This window comes from Canariomyces notabilis (genome assembly GCF_033297395.1).
Source record: "Canariomyces notabilis strain CBS 508.74 unplaced genomic scaffold N656scaffold_6, whole genome shotgun sequence".
Taxonomy (NCBI): Eukaryota; Fungi; Ascomycota; class Sordariomycetes; order Sordariales; family Chaetomiaceae; genus Canariomyces; species Canariomyces notabilis.
The window spans coordinates 1,065,460-1,081,359 of NW_027041828.1; the positions used below are offsets into that span (position 1 = coordinate 1,065,460).

At 55.1% G+C, this 15,900-nt stretch overlaps 7 protein-coding genes across 7 annotated transcripts; 3 read left to right on the top strand and 4 right to left on the bottom strand.

Moving 5' to 3' along the window:
• Positions 1-416: 416 nt before the first annotated feature.
• N656DRAFT_588257 (uncharacterized protein) lies at positions 417-811 on the bottom strand. The gene has a single exon (XM_064810198.1). It carries the CDS (start codon positions 679-681, stop codon positions 478-480), a length of 204 nt encoding a protein of 67 aa, XP_064671939.1. The 5' UTR covers positions 682-811; the 3' UTR covers positions 417-477.
• Positions 812-940: 129 nt separating this feature from the next.
• On the bottom strand, positions 941-3,239 carry N656DRAFT_796845 (uncharacterized protein; the record flags this gene model as incomplete). The annotated part of the gene is made up of 2 exons (XM_064817571.1): positions 941-3,085; positions 3,201-3,239. The coding sequence occupies 2 exons, from the start codon at positions 3,237-3,239 to the stop codon at positions 941-943; spliced, it is 2,184 nt and encodes a 727-aa protein (XP_064671940.1).
• Positions 3,240-3,584: 345 nt separating this feature from the next.
• Positions 3,585-4,300, bottom strand: N656DRAFT_588265 (uncharacterized protein). Its single transcript, XM_064810199.1, has one exon. The coding sequence runs from the start codon at positions 4,198-4,200 to the stop codon at positions 3,688-3,690; it is 513 nt and encodes a 170-aa protein (XP_064671941.1). The 5' UTR covers positions 4,201-4,300; the 3' UTR covers positions 3,585-3,687.
• Positions 4,301-5,621: 1,321 nt separating this feature from the next.
• N656DRAFT_777571 (uncharacterized protein) lies at positions 5,622-6,368 on the top strand. The gene is made up of 3 exons (XM_064814847.1): positions 5,622-5,836; positions 5,900-5,968; positions 6,049-6,368. The coding sequence occupies exons 1-3, from the start codon at positions 5,702-5,704 to the stop codon at positions 6,088-6,090; spliced, it is 246 nt and encodes an 81-aa protein (XP_064671942.1). The 5' UTR covers positions 5,622-5,701; the 3' UTR covers positions 6,091-6,368.
• A 2,500-nt stretch (positions 6,369-8,868) lies between these two features.
• Positions 8,869-10,167, bottom strand: N656DRAFT_588413 (uncharacterized protein). Its single transcript, XM_064810203.1, has one exon. It carries the CDS (start codon positions 9,891-9,893, stop codon positions 9,204-9,206), a length of 690 nt encoding a protein of 229 aa, XP_064671943.1. The 5' UTR covers positions 9,894-10,167; the 3' UTR covers positions 8,869-9,203.
• N656DRAFT_588397 (uncharacterized protein) lies at positions 10,168-12,133 on the top strand. The gene is made up of 4 exons (XM_064810202.1): positions 10,168-10,591; positions 10,740-10,956; positions 11,060-11,593; positions 11,670-12,133. Exons 1-4 carry the CDS (start codon positions 10,442-10,444, stop codon positions 11,987-11,989), a joined length of 1,221 nt encoding a protein of 406 aa, XP_064671944.1. The 5' UTR covers positions 10,168-10,441; the 3' UTR covers positions 11,990-12,133.
• Positions 12,134-13,403: 1,270 nt separating this feature from the next.
• On the top strand, positions 13,404-15,366 carry N656DRAFT_588317 (uncharacterized protein). The gene is made up of 6 exons (XM_064810200.1): positions 13,404-13,728; positions 13,942-13,960; positions 14,024-14,185; positions 14,264-14,353; positions 14,424-14,475; positions 14,536-15,366. Exons 1-6 carry the CDS (start codon positions 13,708-13,710, stop codon positions 15,161-15,163), a joined length of 972 nt encoding a protein of 323 aa, XP_064671945.1. The 5' UTR covers positions 13,404-13,707; the 3' UTR covers positions 15,164-15,366.
• The last annotated feature ends 534 nt before the right edge of the window (positions 15,367-15,900 follow it).

The following is a 15,900-nucleotide window of genomic DNA, read 5'->3' on the forward strand; positions in this document are numbered from 1 at the left end:
ACCCCTCCAACTTACCTGATCCCGACAAGTACCGCCGCGACCAGCAGCGACCCAGCATCTCCTTCGACCAAGTCAAGACCCCAACTCGCGAGCACCAATCATCCATCTGTCTCCAAGGAGACTCCAATAATCACCTATAGAAAGGAGGGTGATGATAGAACAAGCCTTCAGAAGAGAACCCGCCCTCACCTACCCAGTTGCAAGACCAGCGCGAACAATTCCGGTCGTACTGTTTATTATTCACCAATATACCATCACAACATTTTGATAGAACACGATACGTATGATAGCCACTACGATACCATAGCGAATGTACTCTTACAAACAACCCAGTTACTCCAAACACAGCAGTAAACCCACAAGCCCGTTCGTTGCCTCCAGACTGAGCACCCATCCGGCAAACTCCAACCCCGTCCCTTTTTTTCCTGAACCACCCCGAACGCCACCGCCAGCAAACACCGATGATGAAAGTCCTCATCAACCCGAGGAAATGTTAGATCCGTACATAACGAAAAACAGAACCAGAACCAGAACAGAACAACCCCAGGCTTTGTGTGGAGAGAGGGAAGAGAGAAGAGGGCATGCCCCCAGGCTGGAGTGAGTAAGGTAAGTAAGGTAAGTAAGGTAAGTAAGGGTGCTGCCTGGGGTATCAGATACCTGAGGTACCTGATGCCTGCCCATTCCCCTTGCAAAGCCGGAGCCGATTCAGAACCCTCGCAACCGATGAATGCCGTATGCAATACTAACAACACGAAACCCCACAGAAACGCCCGACAATGGTATGATGTGAGAAAAGACGTCCCAAACGAGCCGGCAGAAGCTCAAGCCGGCATGCTATGCTCAATGCCGAATGGGGCCCGGTGGATGTCATGTCACCATCAGGCAAAAACCCGACTCCCCCAACCACCCCTCACCCCCGAACCTTCCTTCCGAAGGAAAATCACTTCCGCATCTTCGGCCTGGCAAGCATGTTCAGCCGACTAAGACTTATACCCTTGCCCCTCTTGATCGGACTCGGCGTACCGCCTCCCGCTCCCGCACCCACCATCTTGTTGTTGGTCTTCCTGACAGGGCTGGCACTCAGACTCATACCCAACCTCTTTCCCATCCCATTCACACTCCCACTCCCACCTCCATTCCCAGCCGCCGCAGCAACCAATCTCGGAGCAAGCAGCGCATCCCCCTCGGGCACAACCTCCTGCCTGCGCTTCTTGGCCGCTCTCTCGGCGGCCTCGCGCTCAGCCTCCTCTTCATCAGTGCTCACACGGCGGTGGCGCTTTTTATTGGTCATGCCGTGTGGTAGGGCTAGCAATACACTGTTACCATTGCCATTACCACTGCGAGGGGCTTCGTTCTCCTTGTTCGGGCTGGAGTTGGAAGTCTCGACAATTGCTAGTGGGGGTGGCGCGGTGGATGTCGACCGGGGGAAACTGCCCGGCATGTGTTCCGAGGGGAGGATCGAGGGGCGGACGGCACGCACACTGGCCTGTCCGGGGGAGGAGCCAAAGGATTTGGAGGCGCTGCCGAAGCTGATGGTGTGGTCGCTGCGGAAGGTGAATTCGCTGGGGACCGAGGGCTCGGCGGAGCCGGTTTTGAAGGTCTTGGGAGGTGCTGGGAGGGGGCGCTTGACTGAGGCTGAGAGGTCTGGGTACGAGACGTCGCCTTCGGCTGTTTCGGTCTGCTGCTCGGCCGCCATGATGCCGTCGAGAGACGGGTAGTGCACCTCTCCCAGGACCTGTCTGGGTTTGGCGGCCTGAGGGATGCTTGATTTGATCGGGGACGGGGAGTTCTGCGCGAGCGCGGCGCGCTGCGTCTCCGGGGTAAAGGCGACGCGCTTGGTAAGCTTGCGGCCGGGTGTAGTCAGGGGAAGCAGCACACTATGCTGCTTCTCCGAGCGAGTAGGCGCAGGGGTTTTGGAGGCAAAAGCCGAAGGCAGCGGGAGGGAGCTCTTGGTTTTGGTGGCGCTTGCCTTGGCACCGCGGAGCATCGCTTTGACTCTATCAAGTCGGCTCACGGGGCTCTTGATCTCGCGGTGTTGCGTCGGCTCCTTCTCGGTAGCCGTGTTCACGGCAGAGAGGTTGTTGGTCGTAGCGGACCGCGGGATTCCGCTGATGGTGGCTTTCGAAGGCGACGTGGCGAGTGAGCCTGTGGCGGGAGTCTTCACGCTGGCTGATCTGGCCAGAGACGACTTTGTCGGGGTCATCAGGGAAGCGATACTAGGCTTGGACCGGGGAATGGCCGAGCCGGGCAGCTTTGGTGCTGGAATGGAGCTTCCGTCCCGGGACACCGGGCGTTTGCTGGAAGCATCGTCGTCCAGGTTCTGCCGTGCACGCTTGGCGGACACGGGCTCATTGATAGTGGCAAGCGTTTTGGCCTTGGAGGTGGTGGATGCAGGAGTAGGCTGTGTGATGCGGACCACCTCGGGCTCGTCAAGCTCCGCTTTGGCTTGGCTTCGCTTGACACCTGCCTTGAGCGGCGTCATTCGTCCTAGCTGCGCCCTAAAGGCTGACGGGTGGTTCTCAATCGAGTCCATTTTCTTGAACTCGGCCATGTGAGCAGCACTGAATCTGCCGGCCTTTCCCTTCGCTGGGGCAATCTTGCGTCCATTGGACATTGCTTCCTCCGTTTGCTCGGCCTCTCGTTTAGCAAGTAGCTCTGCCTTGATCCTAGCCGCATCCTCGCGCAGTTCTTCCATCATACGCTGAGCCTCGGGTCCTAGCTTCAGATCTGAGGGAGTCTGACGCGTGGTGAAGCTGAAGGTGAACGGCGAGGAAGGCGGCGCAACTCGGGAGGGCGTGGTCTGGGCCACAGCGGGGAGGCTGTCGTCGCACTTGGCCTTCGGTTTAATGTCGGTAAAGCCAAGGCGCAAGCCAGACGAGGGCGGGCCCATGGTAGGGTGAACTTTGCTGGGATGCATTTCCGACATTGGCGGCTTCATTGGCGATGAGTGGCCAGGTGTTCTGGGTTCGGGCATTCGGGACGCAGCGACGGCATCCATGTTCTGCACGGCGTGTTCGGCAGGGCTATCGTCTCGTTCGGCGACAGATGACAGATTCGGGGCTTCAGTAGGCTGCTGCTTAGGCGCCTGTAGGATGAGCGCGATGACTGTTAGCAAAGGGAATCTTCAAGCTGGATCAATTCTCAGCATAGACACGATGGCTTTCGCGCTCGCCCATTGTTTACACGGGACGTTTACACACCTTTGACATGCTGGCCAAGCGCGCAGAACGGCGTGCCATGGTGCCGAGCGCTCACTGCAAGAAGAGTACAGGTGAAATCTTCCAACGGGTATCTCAAGCGAAGAGAGAGATAGTTGATATCGGTGGATTGATAGAAGTTGGTTTTTTCGGTAGTGAGGAATGAGAAATGATGTCAGGTCAAGCCCGGGCGCGACATGGATGTCGATGGGTGGGGTGATGTTTGATTCGTTGGTCTTGTCAGGAAGTAAACAAACCCTGAGTGGGATTTTGTGCGACCAAAACACATGCGGCGGAAACTTGGAGGCGCGCCTGCACACGTGCACGGGCCAGGCAACGTCACTTGCCGTTTCTAGGTAGATTCTAAACTCCAAATACCCGTCCGTATACCAGTGAGTCGTTGGGAACAAAACAGTGATTAACGAGATCAACGTGTTTAACTCCCAGCCGGACTCCATCAAGGAACAGGATGGAGCGGATACTCAGGCACTTATCCACAGTTGCCCACGATGTGCCAAATGTCTTGAGCGGCGCAGCGGAAGGCCTGTGACTCTTGCAGGTCATCGAGGCCAACTCTTAGCTTCAGGCGGCCCGTGTCACCAACCCGCAACAATCTTCGACTCACTGGATTTTCAATCCCACACCTCCGCACCGGTAGTGCCGACCACGAGTCTCTCGACGTCGTCCATGGGGTGGTTGACCCAGCAGAACGGCGGGCGCGTCGAGCTGGAAACCAATCTGGGACCGCGGCGACGCGTACCACGCCCTTGACACAAACAACATGTGGTTCTGACCGTTCTGTGGTGGACACCAGCAGTAGGTGTTTGGTCTTGTTCGGGAGTCGCTGCAGGATGGAAGTTGCTTGAGAAAGCTCTCTCCAAAAATCCATTACTTCGACCGGATCAGCGAACTCGCCGTCAGCATCACCACAGTGACGAGACAAAAGACCTTGCAACGGGCCGACAAGTCCAGCATTTCCAGGACGCTCTTCCTGTATCCCCATACCAAGAACGTCATGAATTCGTGGTATCCGTGCTGAGTGATACAACTGCCGATGCGGCTTGCCATCACTCGTCCGGCAGTGCAAGACGCTCCCGCCCCGACTTGCCAACCAAGGACTACCTGCCCCAACTTCTTGCTAGTCTCACTGGCAGCCAGTGTCCTCAACGCCCACGACCTGGATATTCCCAGGGCTGGTTTCCTTACCACGCTCGCAACGGTGGGAAGGACTTGATCGTGACCCTGACGGCAGTAGTTCTTGATGTGGCCAGCGATTCGACTCGGGATGTGGGAGGCTCTCGTCCTTGGCCAGATACTCGATCCACCTGAAGACGTTGTCTTCTCCTGGAGGAATGCGTGGAGTAGCGGCCCGCTCTCTTAGGCGTCAAGAGTCGCCTGTTCCCCCTTGCCCATCCCCGCCTGACATGAGGTGACATTTGCCCTTTCGTGGCTTCATAACCGCCCAGACAGTTCATCCGGAGGTCATTCAGATGGCACGCAGTCGGAGAGAAAGCAAAGGCAAGCTAAGACCCCTAACGTTAGCCCCCTTCCTGAAGGATGGAAGTTCCGCGCACTGAGCCCGAGATGAACCAGCACTCTGCAAGTGGACGACGTGAACCAGCTGAAGCACCGAAGGGCTTGATGCCATCCCCTGAACCTCGGACAGAGGTTCTTTCCGACATGGCCAACGCCCACGCTTTTGTATTTTCTAGCACCCCTAATAGCAATCTGCAAAAACGACTGGGGACAAAAGCAGACTAAAAGCAATGGCGGTGTATCTCGGAGCGATACCGATTCTCGAGCAGGTTGCGGTCAGTGACCACGAGAGCGCCCCCATTACGTTCAATGATAGGGGTCCCGTGTGGGGACCAAGTCTGTGAATCCTTGCCCTATTCCTACCTTAATCACCCCCGGCCACATGCCGGATCATCCGCGCTCGGCTGGGACCTAGTGTAGATCGGCATCCTTCGTCGACTCGGCGACTGGAATACGAATATATGCCGCTGTGTTCAGGAACTCCCTAGTGTAACGCGGTCGGAGCCGCATGCATGAACTTCAGGTGGTGCGGGAGCCAACAAGAGCACAAGGCAACATTCAATCACCCCTGTGGTAGGAACCCGTGGGATTCAATAGTCTAGGCGAATACTCGACCGAACGGAACTCTGCCATTGACAACACCCTATCATGCTCGCGTTTCTCTGTCACTCTTCTGTACGGAGTAATAGGTGGCTCAGGTGGCTCTCCGTAGGAAGGCATGATACTGTTCCGTAGTATTACCTGACCTCACAGACAAGGTTCCAGCCGATGCTTTAGGAGCTGACTACTAGGTAACTAGGTAGTTTGACCTGCCTCTGCCTGCCTACTTACCTTACCTACAGGTATAATAAGGAGTGACGAGCCGCCTCTTTGCTTCTCTCTCCCTCGCTCTTTATTTCCGACTTTCAACGCAATCCGAATCCCCACTGCAGTCTTTCAGTTCGGGCCACGGTGTACAAGTCATCATAATGCGTGCCTTTGCAGTTCTCCTCGCCACCATGGCAGCTCTGGGGGTTGCTATTCCGAGTCCGCAAGGAAACCCGTCAAGCCCACGAATATGCTGCGAACCCCAGCCATTTCAGCCTTCGGAATGCCAACTTTGCGTATGTCGTCTTTCCCTTGGCCGCCGCCTGATCTAGGAACTCACTAGGCATTTGATGAAATAGGTTAGAGGTCTTGACGGCAAGTGCTGCTACGACTGCCCCAGTGGCTCCTACCCTCTCTGCGACCGTGGTGTAAGTCTCTATCTAGTAGCCCTTGGGGCGCTCTGTCCAGGTATATGATGCTAGAGCTAACGGAATACTTACTTCTGCAGTGCCCCAACTGCGTCAATGGCCATCTCGGCGGCAAGTTTTAGATTATGAAGGACTCCGAAGGATGGATATCGGGAGGGGACTTCGCCTCGCTGGGAGAGCTACAGTACAGTAGTGCTTGGGCAGTGCCCCAACTGCCACAACGCTCAGGTGCCTTTTCTGTTAGGTACTATACTAGTATTAGGTACCTTGCGAAGAACTGTGGAGGGGATCATCATTTTGATCTCGAAGGCACACTTCAATCTCAGGTTGAAGGCATCAGCTAAGGGGCAGGGAGGTTGGGGGCTACATTCAAGTTACGAAGCTCTCCGTCAAGTACTCTTCACATTCGTTATTTTGACCGAATAGAGCTTTGTTAGCCTCCAAGATGAAGTGTTCGCGGAACCAGTAACAAGCACTTGACTGCCTAGTACCGTGATCATAATGTACTCAACCAAATGGGTATGGGTTGGAGCCATTTGCTCGTGGGTTGATGTAGCTAAGCTGAGTACCAAGAAGCTGTAGATCAGGTCGGACTATGTCTGTGTTTGATCCACAAAATCAAGACTCACAATGTGCTTTATCATCACGATTTGCCCCATACGAGTCGACCACAGTCACCAATGAATTCAAACATGAACCACAACGAGTCCTTGGACTTATGGAGTATTACCTAGTATATAAAGCCTGCTTTGAATTTTGTTGCAGTTCGGTGTCGACTGCTCAACCTAGCGGCATAGATAGGTACCTGAAGGTACCTGCCTACCTAAGTATGTTGTTTTCAAGACCTATCTACTGGTAAGCAGCTTTAGGGGTGGTAGGGGTATCAAAGGACTCAAAGCTGAGCCTGAGATTAGTCTCATTGCTTACTACTTACTAGCGGGTAGTACTAGTAACGAGCGAACAAGTTCATGGAGGAATTGAAGCTAGCATCTGGCAGTGACCGGCTCATCTACTGACAAATTGTAATCTTTAATATAAGGGTAGGTACAAGTACCTACCTGAGGTAAGTTGCGAGCAAACAGATAACCGACTCGCAATCTTTCTCCTTGACAATGGAATAATCACGCCTACAAACTCAAACCGCGTCATTTCTGTTTAGCGGGGCACTAGAAGGCTTCGAGAACGTTGCGATTTTTTACCTATTGGGGCGTCAAAGTCCAGTCCAACCAAACAAAACGATGCATCCTCATCGGGAATCGGGAATGCACGGAGTTCCCACCGTTAGCTTTCGGTACTTGCGTTACAGCACTTGAACAGAGTGCCTTCCGCGACGAGCCATGTCAACGGAGTACTCCCAGCGTTCTGATCCTTCCACTTTCATCAAGCTTCAACAGCGTGTTGGGAAGGAATAGCCGCTGCAAGGCGGCAGTTTCCGCCACCGTTGCTCCGTTGTCTTCAGCGTTTTGCACAAAAGACTCATCTCCTCGGAGATGCACCGACTGGCTCGGCCCTAAGAAAGTCGGCTGGCCTTGTGACGTTACACCTCTCCGCTTTCCTCTTCTTGCTTATGCTCATCCTTCGGCCGGCATCCAAACGGCAGAATACGTCCAGTTACCCTGCTCTGGGGTTTGTTGTATAATAATGGACTGAGGTTCCTCTGAAGGGGAGACTGTTCACTTGTTTTGCAGTATCGATGCTTTGCGGGGAGCAGTTTGAGAGCCCCTCCATGCAATTCCCGGTGCTCTCTCCAAGGACACCGAAAGCTGACGGTGCGTTCATCCCTTGTCAGCGTCAGCTCTCCGAATGCCGACCTAGGTTGGCGATCCTTTGGAGTGAATTTCCTGCAGTATCGATCTCACAGACAGAGACCAAAGTGATGCCGCAACCCCCTGCAGAGGGGCTCTCCCCGCAGTTGCCTTCACACTTGGCAAAAGCCCCGACTCAATGGTCGCAACGTTAGTGTGCACACCTCGAAACGGGACTCAGAGCATTCAGCAGGTTCTTGTGACAACCGTGACGTGAGCAACTTGAGTGTATATTCTCCGTTTGGACGAGGGCTGTTCTCCTCAGTGCTAAAGTCACCACAAGCCGCATTCCATTTGACGAGACATGGAGTCTGGAAGTTCAAGTACCCAACATACCATAGACATTGGGTAAGGTACGTCGCCGCCGCCCTTGCATTCAATCTCTTGTGAGACGACGTAGAAAACGAATGATGCCCTCCCGGCTGGCTCAGGTGATCACGAAAAATTTTGGCCTTGGCGAGGCGTCGAGCAGGATCCCCGCTTTCTATGCGCAGACGGCATGACGCCCAGGAATGTATTGGACGACAGCTGTAGAAGTGTGAGATCAACCCGACCTTGTCTCCACCTCCCCACCCTCTCCCCGTTAGCTCGGGAACACCGATCTCGGTGGGCTGAAATGGTGGTGCAGGTGAATGTCGAACAAAGACCTCTCATGAAAGAGACGCAATGTGCTTCCCCTCGAATATACCCATCTTCGTTACCGTAGTCTGGTTGAGGGATAATGATCAATGCTTGGCACAGGTGTGCTAGGTATTCCATACGGTAGCTAGGGTTTTGCAATCCTGATGGAACGAGCCCTCGAGTAGAAATTCAACTCGGAAACACCGACTTTGTGAAGCACAGGCCGATTCGACGGTGAGGGGGAGTATGCACAATACTGTATTGTATCCTATCATGACCCATGCTGCCGGCACCGCCCGTTGAGGTGCTCATGTAAGTGTAGTACTCGAGGAGTTGAGGCAGGCATCCGGTGGTACGCTGGCCCATGCGCTCGGTAGAGTTCCTGAAAAGAACAGCACACCATTTGAAGCCTGCGCAGAAATGCCCTGCGTTTATGGGTGACCTGTTGCCAAAGTAAGTGCAGTGCCTGCCTGGTTCTCATTTATTAGTCAGTTGGGTATAACTGGGTGTGCCACCCGGTTGGGAACGGGCCCCTCCCTCAACATTCGGTTCTACGCCCTCATGATGATGTATTTGTTGAGACTCTGACGACAGTTCCGCCATTGATCGGCTTCCCGTGGTCCAAGGGTACGCACAGAGACTAGTCCCTGGCTGATCCTATTCTGGAACAGCCGTCCTTTCTGACCAGCGATTCAAGCGCTGGCTAGCCTCTCGCTTGACGTCTGTTTCTGCAGGAACCGGCGAGAGAGTACAGCATCCGGCTACCATCATCTTTTGGGCCACTTCAAGGCGCCGGATGGGCAGTCTCGCTAGCACTTCGACCTGAGCCCGAGGAAACAGGCATGTCGTTCTTCCCCGACGAATAAGAGACACAGGGGGCGGCCACTAAGGAACAACGGCACTCGCACCACAACCCAGCCAGCTGGATATCGGAACCTGCATGTCGACTGAAGCAGCTCATTCGACACCGAAATAGTGCATTTTCGAGGGTCACCAGGCTTGGAAGGGCTTGCAGCGAAGATCGGCTGGTCGATAACTTGATCGCACGACGTGGGAAGAGACGTGGGAGAAAGCTGGCTGGAAGGAGCCGTCGTGGACTGTGGAACCAAGAGGGCTGGATGCGCTTGCGGACGAGATCGAATTGACCCGGAAGCTCCTGCCGGCAAAGGACGACTCGACAGAACTTGTTGTTCCGGAGTTTTAAGTTTTAATATACTCGAAGCCAGCAGCCCTTGGAGGTGGAACAGCGGTGCGGGTACTCTGCGCAAAACGCCAATTCTCTTTGGAGGGTGGTGAGTGGAGCTTGGCCCAACAACAAGAAACGCAGGTGACCCGGGTTTTCTCAGTCCAGAAACGGAGTCGGGGCTAGGTGCTATTTGAACCTGTGGCAGGCCACAAAAGTTAGCGACGGGCTGCGGGACCCTCCCACCACAGTCGACATTCATATTACATAAAACCCTCCATTTTTCTCTTTCCCTGACACATTCCCAACCTGTCATCGATCTTCTGCTTATCTCTGGCCCTCCCGCAGGTCACCCTCGACAATCTGTTTCTTGACACACAGAATCCGGGGGAGCCGCCTTTGATCCTCCAAACTAAGCTTATCGCCGGGACTGCCACAAACCCGGTCCCAGGCTGTCGGATCCCGCGAAACGTTCCCCAGATGACGCACTGATTGGTGCCGTCCCCGGTTTCTGACTTCGATCTCACCCCCCCCCTGAACGGTGCTTCTTTTTCGGATATTTCCTGTTGCGTCGAGTGGGCTAAAGCCAGTTTGTCGCTGCCGGAGTGTGCCTGCCGCACTGAATTCAGGCGGTTACAGTGCTGAGATCCCGCCTCACACCACTGCCGCTGCCCCGCACACTGGGCAGAATTCCCTGCTTGTCAGTGGTGGCAGCGCAGTGTGGTGCCCCTCGGCCCCCCCAAAAATTACCCCTATCTTTGACTTGAGCATTGCCGCCAAAGTCAACAGGGTCCGGTTGCCTTATCGTGCGCCTGCTTCTGCCGAGGGTGTAATTCTCGGTATTCGTCCGGTGCAGGCGGGGATATGTCTGATAAGATGTCCGTCGATAAAAAAGATCCGCCCAAAGAGGAAAGTGAAGAGTCAATGGAGTCGAGCCCGGAGGGTGAGGCTCCTCCTGCACCCCCTACTCAGACCGAAAATCAACAACCGAAGCGGAAAGGGGGCCGGAAGCCGGTACGTTGACGTTGAAGAGTCTGGCTAGCACATCCACTACGTTCAGCCCGACCCGTCCTCGGGCATGTCACTCGTCTCGTTTCGTCCCATATCACGACTGTGTGCATTGAGCCAATCTCTCATCCGCATGTGCTAATGCAGCTGCCAGATCTATGCAACTTCCGAGGAGAGAAAACAAAGGAACCGTCAGGCTCAGGCGGCTTTCAGAGAGCGCCGGACCGAGTACATTAAGCAACTCGAGGAAGCCATCAGGACTCATGAGCAGAATTTGGCCAACCTTCAGGCTGCCCATCGCCATGCCGCCGACGAGTGTTTGATGTTGCGTTACAAAAACTCGCTTCTGGAACGCATCCTGTTGGAGAAAGGTACTGTGCCAATAGCCGTCGTTTCCGGAGCAACTCAATCCCCCCTAAAGTATCTCTCTACCCGTGACTGCCCCTTACGCATGGCTAACACCTATTCTGTTAGGGATCGATGTGCAAGCTGAACTGCGGGCCAAAACCGGCAGCCCAAATCTTGGACCAACCCATGTGCCCCAGAATTTGGTACAGCCACCGCCCATTCAACGGGCCATCTTGAACAGACACCATGCCCGCAGGTCGAATTCCAGCATTGCGCCGAAACTAGAGCCAGGGGTCAACATGTCCCCCTTGCCGCCTCCAATTCATCCCCATCCCTCAGCGCTCTCCCCCAAGAGTCGGCATACTCCTTCCTCTCACTCGGCCTCACCAACGGCGACGACGTCATTCGGATCCCAACACGGCGCTTCTCCCGCGGGATCCGACCATCTAAATCCCCCCGTCCGACCGTCGATGCCGCCGCCGACGACGATGAAGGCGCCGCCACCACCCCACTTAGCTCCATTGCATGGGTTACCCGGACCTCGACAAATGCAGATTCCGGGACTTCAGCAGGCGCCCAGTCACGTACGAGGAGGGGTCACGGGGAACGCGGCTCCGTTCTACCCTACGCCTTCTTTTCAGAACCATATTGAGCAGCTCGGCAAGCTGACCCGTTTCCTTTTCCCCCTCTTTGTTGAATAGAACTTTGGGTCCGAGGTTTTAATGCGTCAATTTAGAACAGGAATACGATGCCGCTCCCGAGATGATGGACGACGATCCCCCGGATACCCCGAGCGGGCCCGGCCCCTACCCTGGTCCGACATACACGGCCGAAACGCAACCCATGGCGCTGTCGTCTCCGGTCACCACTGGGCCGCCTGGCAACCAACAGATCGCTGGGCAATCGCCCATTGATAACACACCTCACAGCCAGCACCCACCTTATCCCTCCATGACGCAGCTAATCGATCCCGGCTACGATTTCGATCCCTTTGGCTTGAGCGCAAGCATGGCTTTTCCCACTCAGTTCACGTTCGATACCAGCAACATGCGGTGAAAGTGCTGATCCCACGGAATGGGAGAACGACGGTTGTTGACGGGGCGCCTCACCCCGCCAGGTACGAAGCCTCTTTTGGTTCTTGAGAGCGAGATTGCACCACTATTTGCACCCAGGACCACACTGGAAACCATCCAGAGCATTGATTTCGAGGACTTCATTTTGACGTTCTCGAGATGCCAGAGGGCCATTTGCTTCGGGAAGGGAAACGGCCTTTTGACGGCACTAGATCCTTCTCTGGGGTCACTTCAACAACATTCAGCTTCGCCTATGAACTTTCATTCAATCTACGGCGCAAGGTTTATACGCATTTCCGGAATCCAAAAATTATACCCGATGATGGGGACGGCTTGTCCAAATTTCGCATCATGTACATTTGTTCGGCATATTAGGTTCAGCTGGCTCATCAAAAGTTTTTGATCTTTCAAGGGGGACGGGACAGGGCAGGTAGCATGTACAGGGTAATCTAAGAAGCAGCTCACGGCAAGATAGCGACCAAGACGACAGCAACGACAAGGCTCGCATTTCGGTATGCCATGGGACACGGCAAGCAACGTCCTACGAGGATGATGGGACATCTTTAGGATTCCGAGACGTCTCCTCCCGTCCCGGTGACTGGATTGGCTCGACAAAATCCCGGCCGTAATCCCGAGATCAGGGTGCCCCGGGGGCGCCGAGTCGGCTTACGGCGGAGAGCAACATGGTCTGTGTCGTCGATATCCTCAATTCACCTCCCTCAGACGCCGCCTTTTAGGTGTGTATGGGCACAGTCTGATGTGAGATGCAGTGTTTCTTCTTTCCGCCCCCCCCCTTTGTTTTCTGCTCAAACATCACTATACGATCCCCATGATCTATCGTGAAAATGAAAAAGGCGGCGAATCAATAATGTACATATAAGATGGTATTATGTCCGTTGCGTCGCGAGGCTCATACCCCTTTCTCTGGATCGGCTGCAGGCAGAAGAAAGAGGAATACCCAGTACGCACGAGCTAGCATAACAAATGCATGAAGTAATTAGTTAGTAGCAGATGCTGCGCGCGGTGTATATCCTCTCGGTGTGCGTAATCCCATGTGCCGGGTCGTCCTGGTGGCTGTGGCCCCGTGCATATTGAGGGCAATGCAGAACCACGAACTATTGCTGATTGACGTATTTCGATTGAAGCGACTCACGGCTTTTTCTTAACCTGGTGGCATACAATAGTTTCTAGACTGGCAGCTCTGTGATCAAAGCGCTATGCTGACTAGAGTATGGAGTGAGGTACGCCTTTGATCGTCCGCTTGTCGTTGAGGCTCTGAATGCGACGGTTGCGGGCATTCCAAGCGACAAAGGCGCGGTAGCCCTAAAATGATTAAGGAGCTTGCGCACTGAAATTTCGAAAAGGGAAAAAAAGCTGGGGCCACAAAGTTAACTCGATAAGTTTGAGGCAGGTGGGGCAGCAAGCAGCAGGGCAGAAAGTGATCCGTGCAGCTCCCTCAGCTACAGAAGGAATTGGCCCAAGCAGCAAAAACTCCCATTTTCTTTCTTGTCGCTGACGAGGGAAGGGAAAACTACAAAAACCCACCGTCAGCGTTCGCCGACGAATACAAGCGCACTGAATCAGGGCCCTCCTGTTCGGTGCTTGCTCACCTCAATCAACCCCTTCAATCCGCTTCGTACGGAAGCTTTGTGGCCGGCAAACCCGACGACGCCTTGAAAGGCGATAAACCAAGGCGACAAAATGTCGGCAGTCGCGACGAAGGTGCGTTCTTTTTTTGCTGCAGCCGAGGGCGGGGGATTCTCTGTCTCAATCTCCCTTCTTGCGTTTTTCTAGCCGAACAGGGCCGTGGAAGCTGCTCTGTTGCAGGCCGGTCATGCGCTATCGCGAACGGGCAGGGCGGGGATGGATCTGTCACTTGTGGCCTGTGTGCGTTTCATGGAATTGATGTAGCTGACTTGATGCTTCGTGTCACAGAACCCTTACGACGCCCTCGGTTGGTCTTCTCTCCGGACGAGCCATGACAGCAGCACACCAATACTGACGTACCCGATTGCAGGGAACGACGTCGAAGATGACACTCCCGCCCCGGTCCTGAAGCCCCCCGTCGAGAAAACATCGACCCACACGGCCAAACGTAACACCGATGGCCTGGCGCCTTCCAAGGGCCCGGTCCCAACGTCCGGGCGTCGCGGTGGCGGTGTGAGCGGCAACGAGGCTGGTGCGTAGCTGGTGCCGATTACCGATCTCGGGGCTGGCGGAGTTTGATTTTTTTGCTGATGACGTCTTTCGTAAACAGCTTTCCGCGATCGCAATGCTGGGCGGGATTCCAACCGTGGAAAGCCCACCGATGAGGCCCCTCGTGGTGGTCGCCGGGGCGGTTACCGCGGTAGGTCGCAGCCTTCAAGGGAATCCAACTTTTCCTCAATGCCCATCCGAGCTAACCTTGAAACCCGCAGGCCGCGGCGGCAGACAAGAGGGTGAACGCCACCCCACCAAGACCGCACCTCAGTAAGCCTAAGCGCAGATTTGCAGATTCTCTACCAGCCGTCTCTCTAACACTGTCTGCAGCGCGAACTCGGACAAGCAGGCCGCCGTCGCCTGGGGTGCTCAAGAGGGTAATGCCGAGCTGAAGGACGAGCAGGCTGGCGAGGCCATTGCCCAATCCGAGCAGAAGGCGGCCGCCGAAGGCGAGGCTGCCCCCGAGGGTGAGGCTCAGGAGGAAGAGCCCGAGGATAAGCACATTTCTTACGAGCAGTATCTCGCCCAGCTGGCTGAGAAGAAGCTCGCCCTCGAAGCCGAAGCGGCCCTCAAGGTTCGCAAGCCCAACGAGGGCGTCAAGGACGACAAGTGGAAGGACCTCAAGCCCCTGTCTAAGAAGGATGAGGAGGAGGAGCTCTTTGCCGGCACCGGTGGCAAGGCCAAGCGCGAGCGTGAGCGCAAGACCAAGCAGTTCCTCGAGATCGAGAACCGTTACATTGAGCCCGAGCGCACCCGGGGTGGCCGCGGCGGCCGCGGTGGTGCTCGCGGTGACGGTGCTGGCCGGGGACGTGGCCGTGGTGGTGCCCCGCGTGGCGAGTTCCGTGGTGGCGCTCCGCGCGGTGAGTTCCGTGGCGGTCGTGGCCGTGGTGGCCAAGCGCCTCAGGCTACCCTGAATCCTCAGGATCAGGACGCCTTCCCAAGCCTCGGCGGCAAATAGTTCTCTCCTGTCTTGGAATACTCCATAGGAGTCTAGACAGACAGCTTGGTCATGGTCTTTCTATTCCTGGTATCTGCGAGGTGACACCAGGGAGTCTTTGGGGGGTGGGAAATCAGGTAGTCGGCAGGTGTTGGTGGTGACGGACGGGAATCACGGATAATCATCATGTTGGCGTTGTTAACACAACGACTGCCCCCTCCACCCCCAAGGTTCCACGACCTAAAAAGCAAGCAAGCAAAGAAAGGTTCATCAAGTTATTGCTCTCCCACCTGAAACGGAAATGGTTTTTCCCTCTTTCTCACTCGTCTCTCGGAAAGAACGTGGTTGAGTTCTCTCTCTCTCTCTCTCTATCTCTCTCTCGTTCCCTTTTGATCACATACCGGGTCTCGTGTGTGTTAACGGAAAATGGGTTGGCCGCTGGAAAGGGGTAAACGAGAAAACAAAATTCGGGGATACGTTCCGTACTTTATCCGCAAACAAACCTCCTCCTTCTTCCCGTCCTGCAGTGGTGGCCTTTTTGTTTTCTCGGACATCGGACATCTCTGTACTGGTAGAGTCGATTCTGGTTTCTGATTGGGAAATTTTCTCTTTAAACCCTCCCTCGTACGTCCGGACGCCTTTGCGTCTTCCTCCGCCGCCTGATGGCTCCCCTACCCTTCCATGCCCCCTGGCAGTGATTGTTTGGTCTACATCCACGTGTGGTGGGTTTCTTTCTGACTTGGAACTTTGCCAATGTC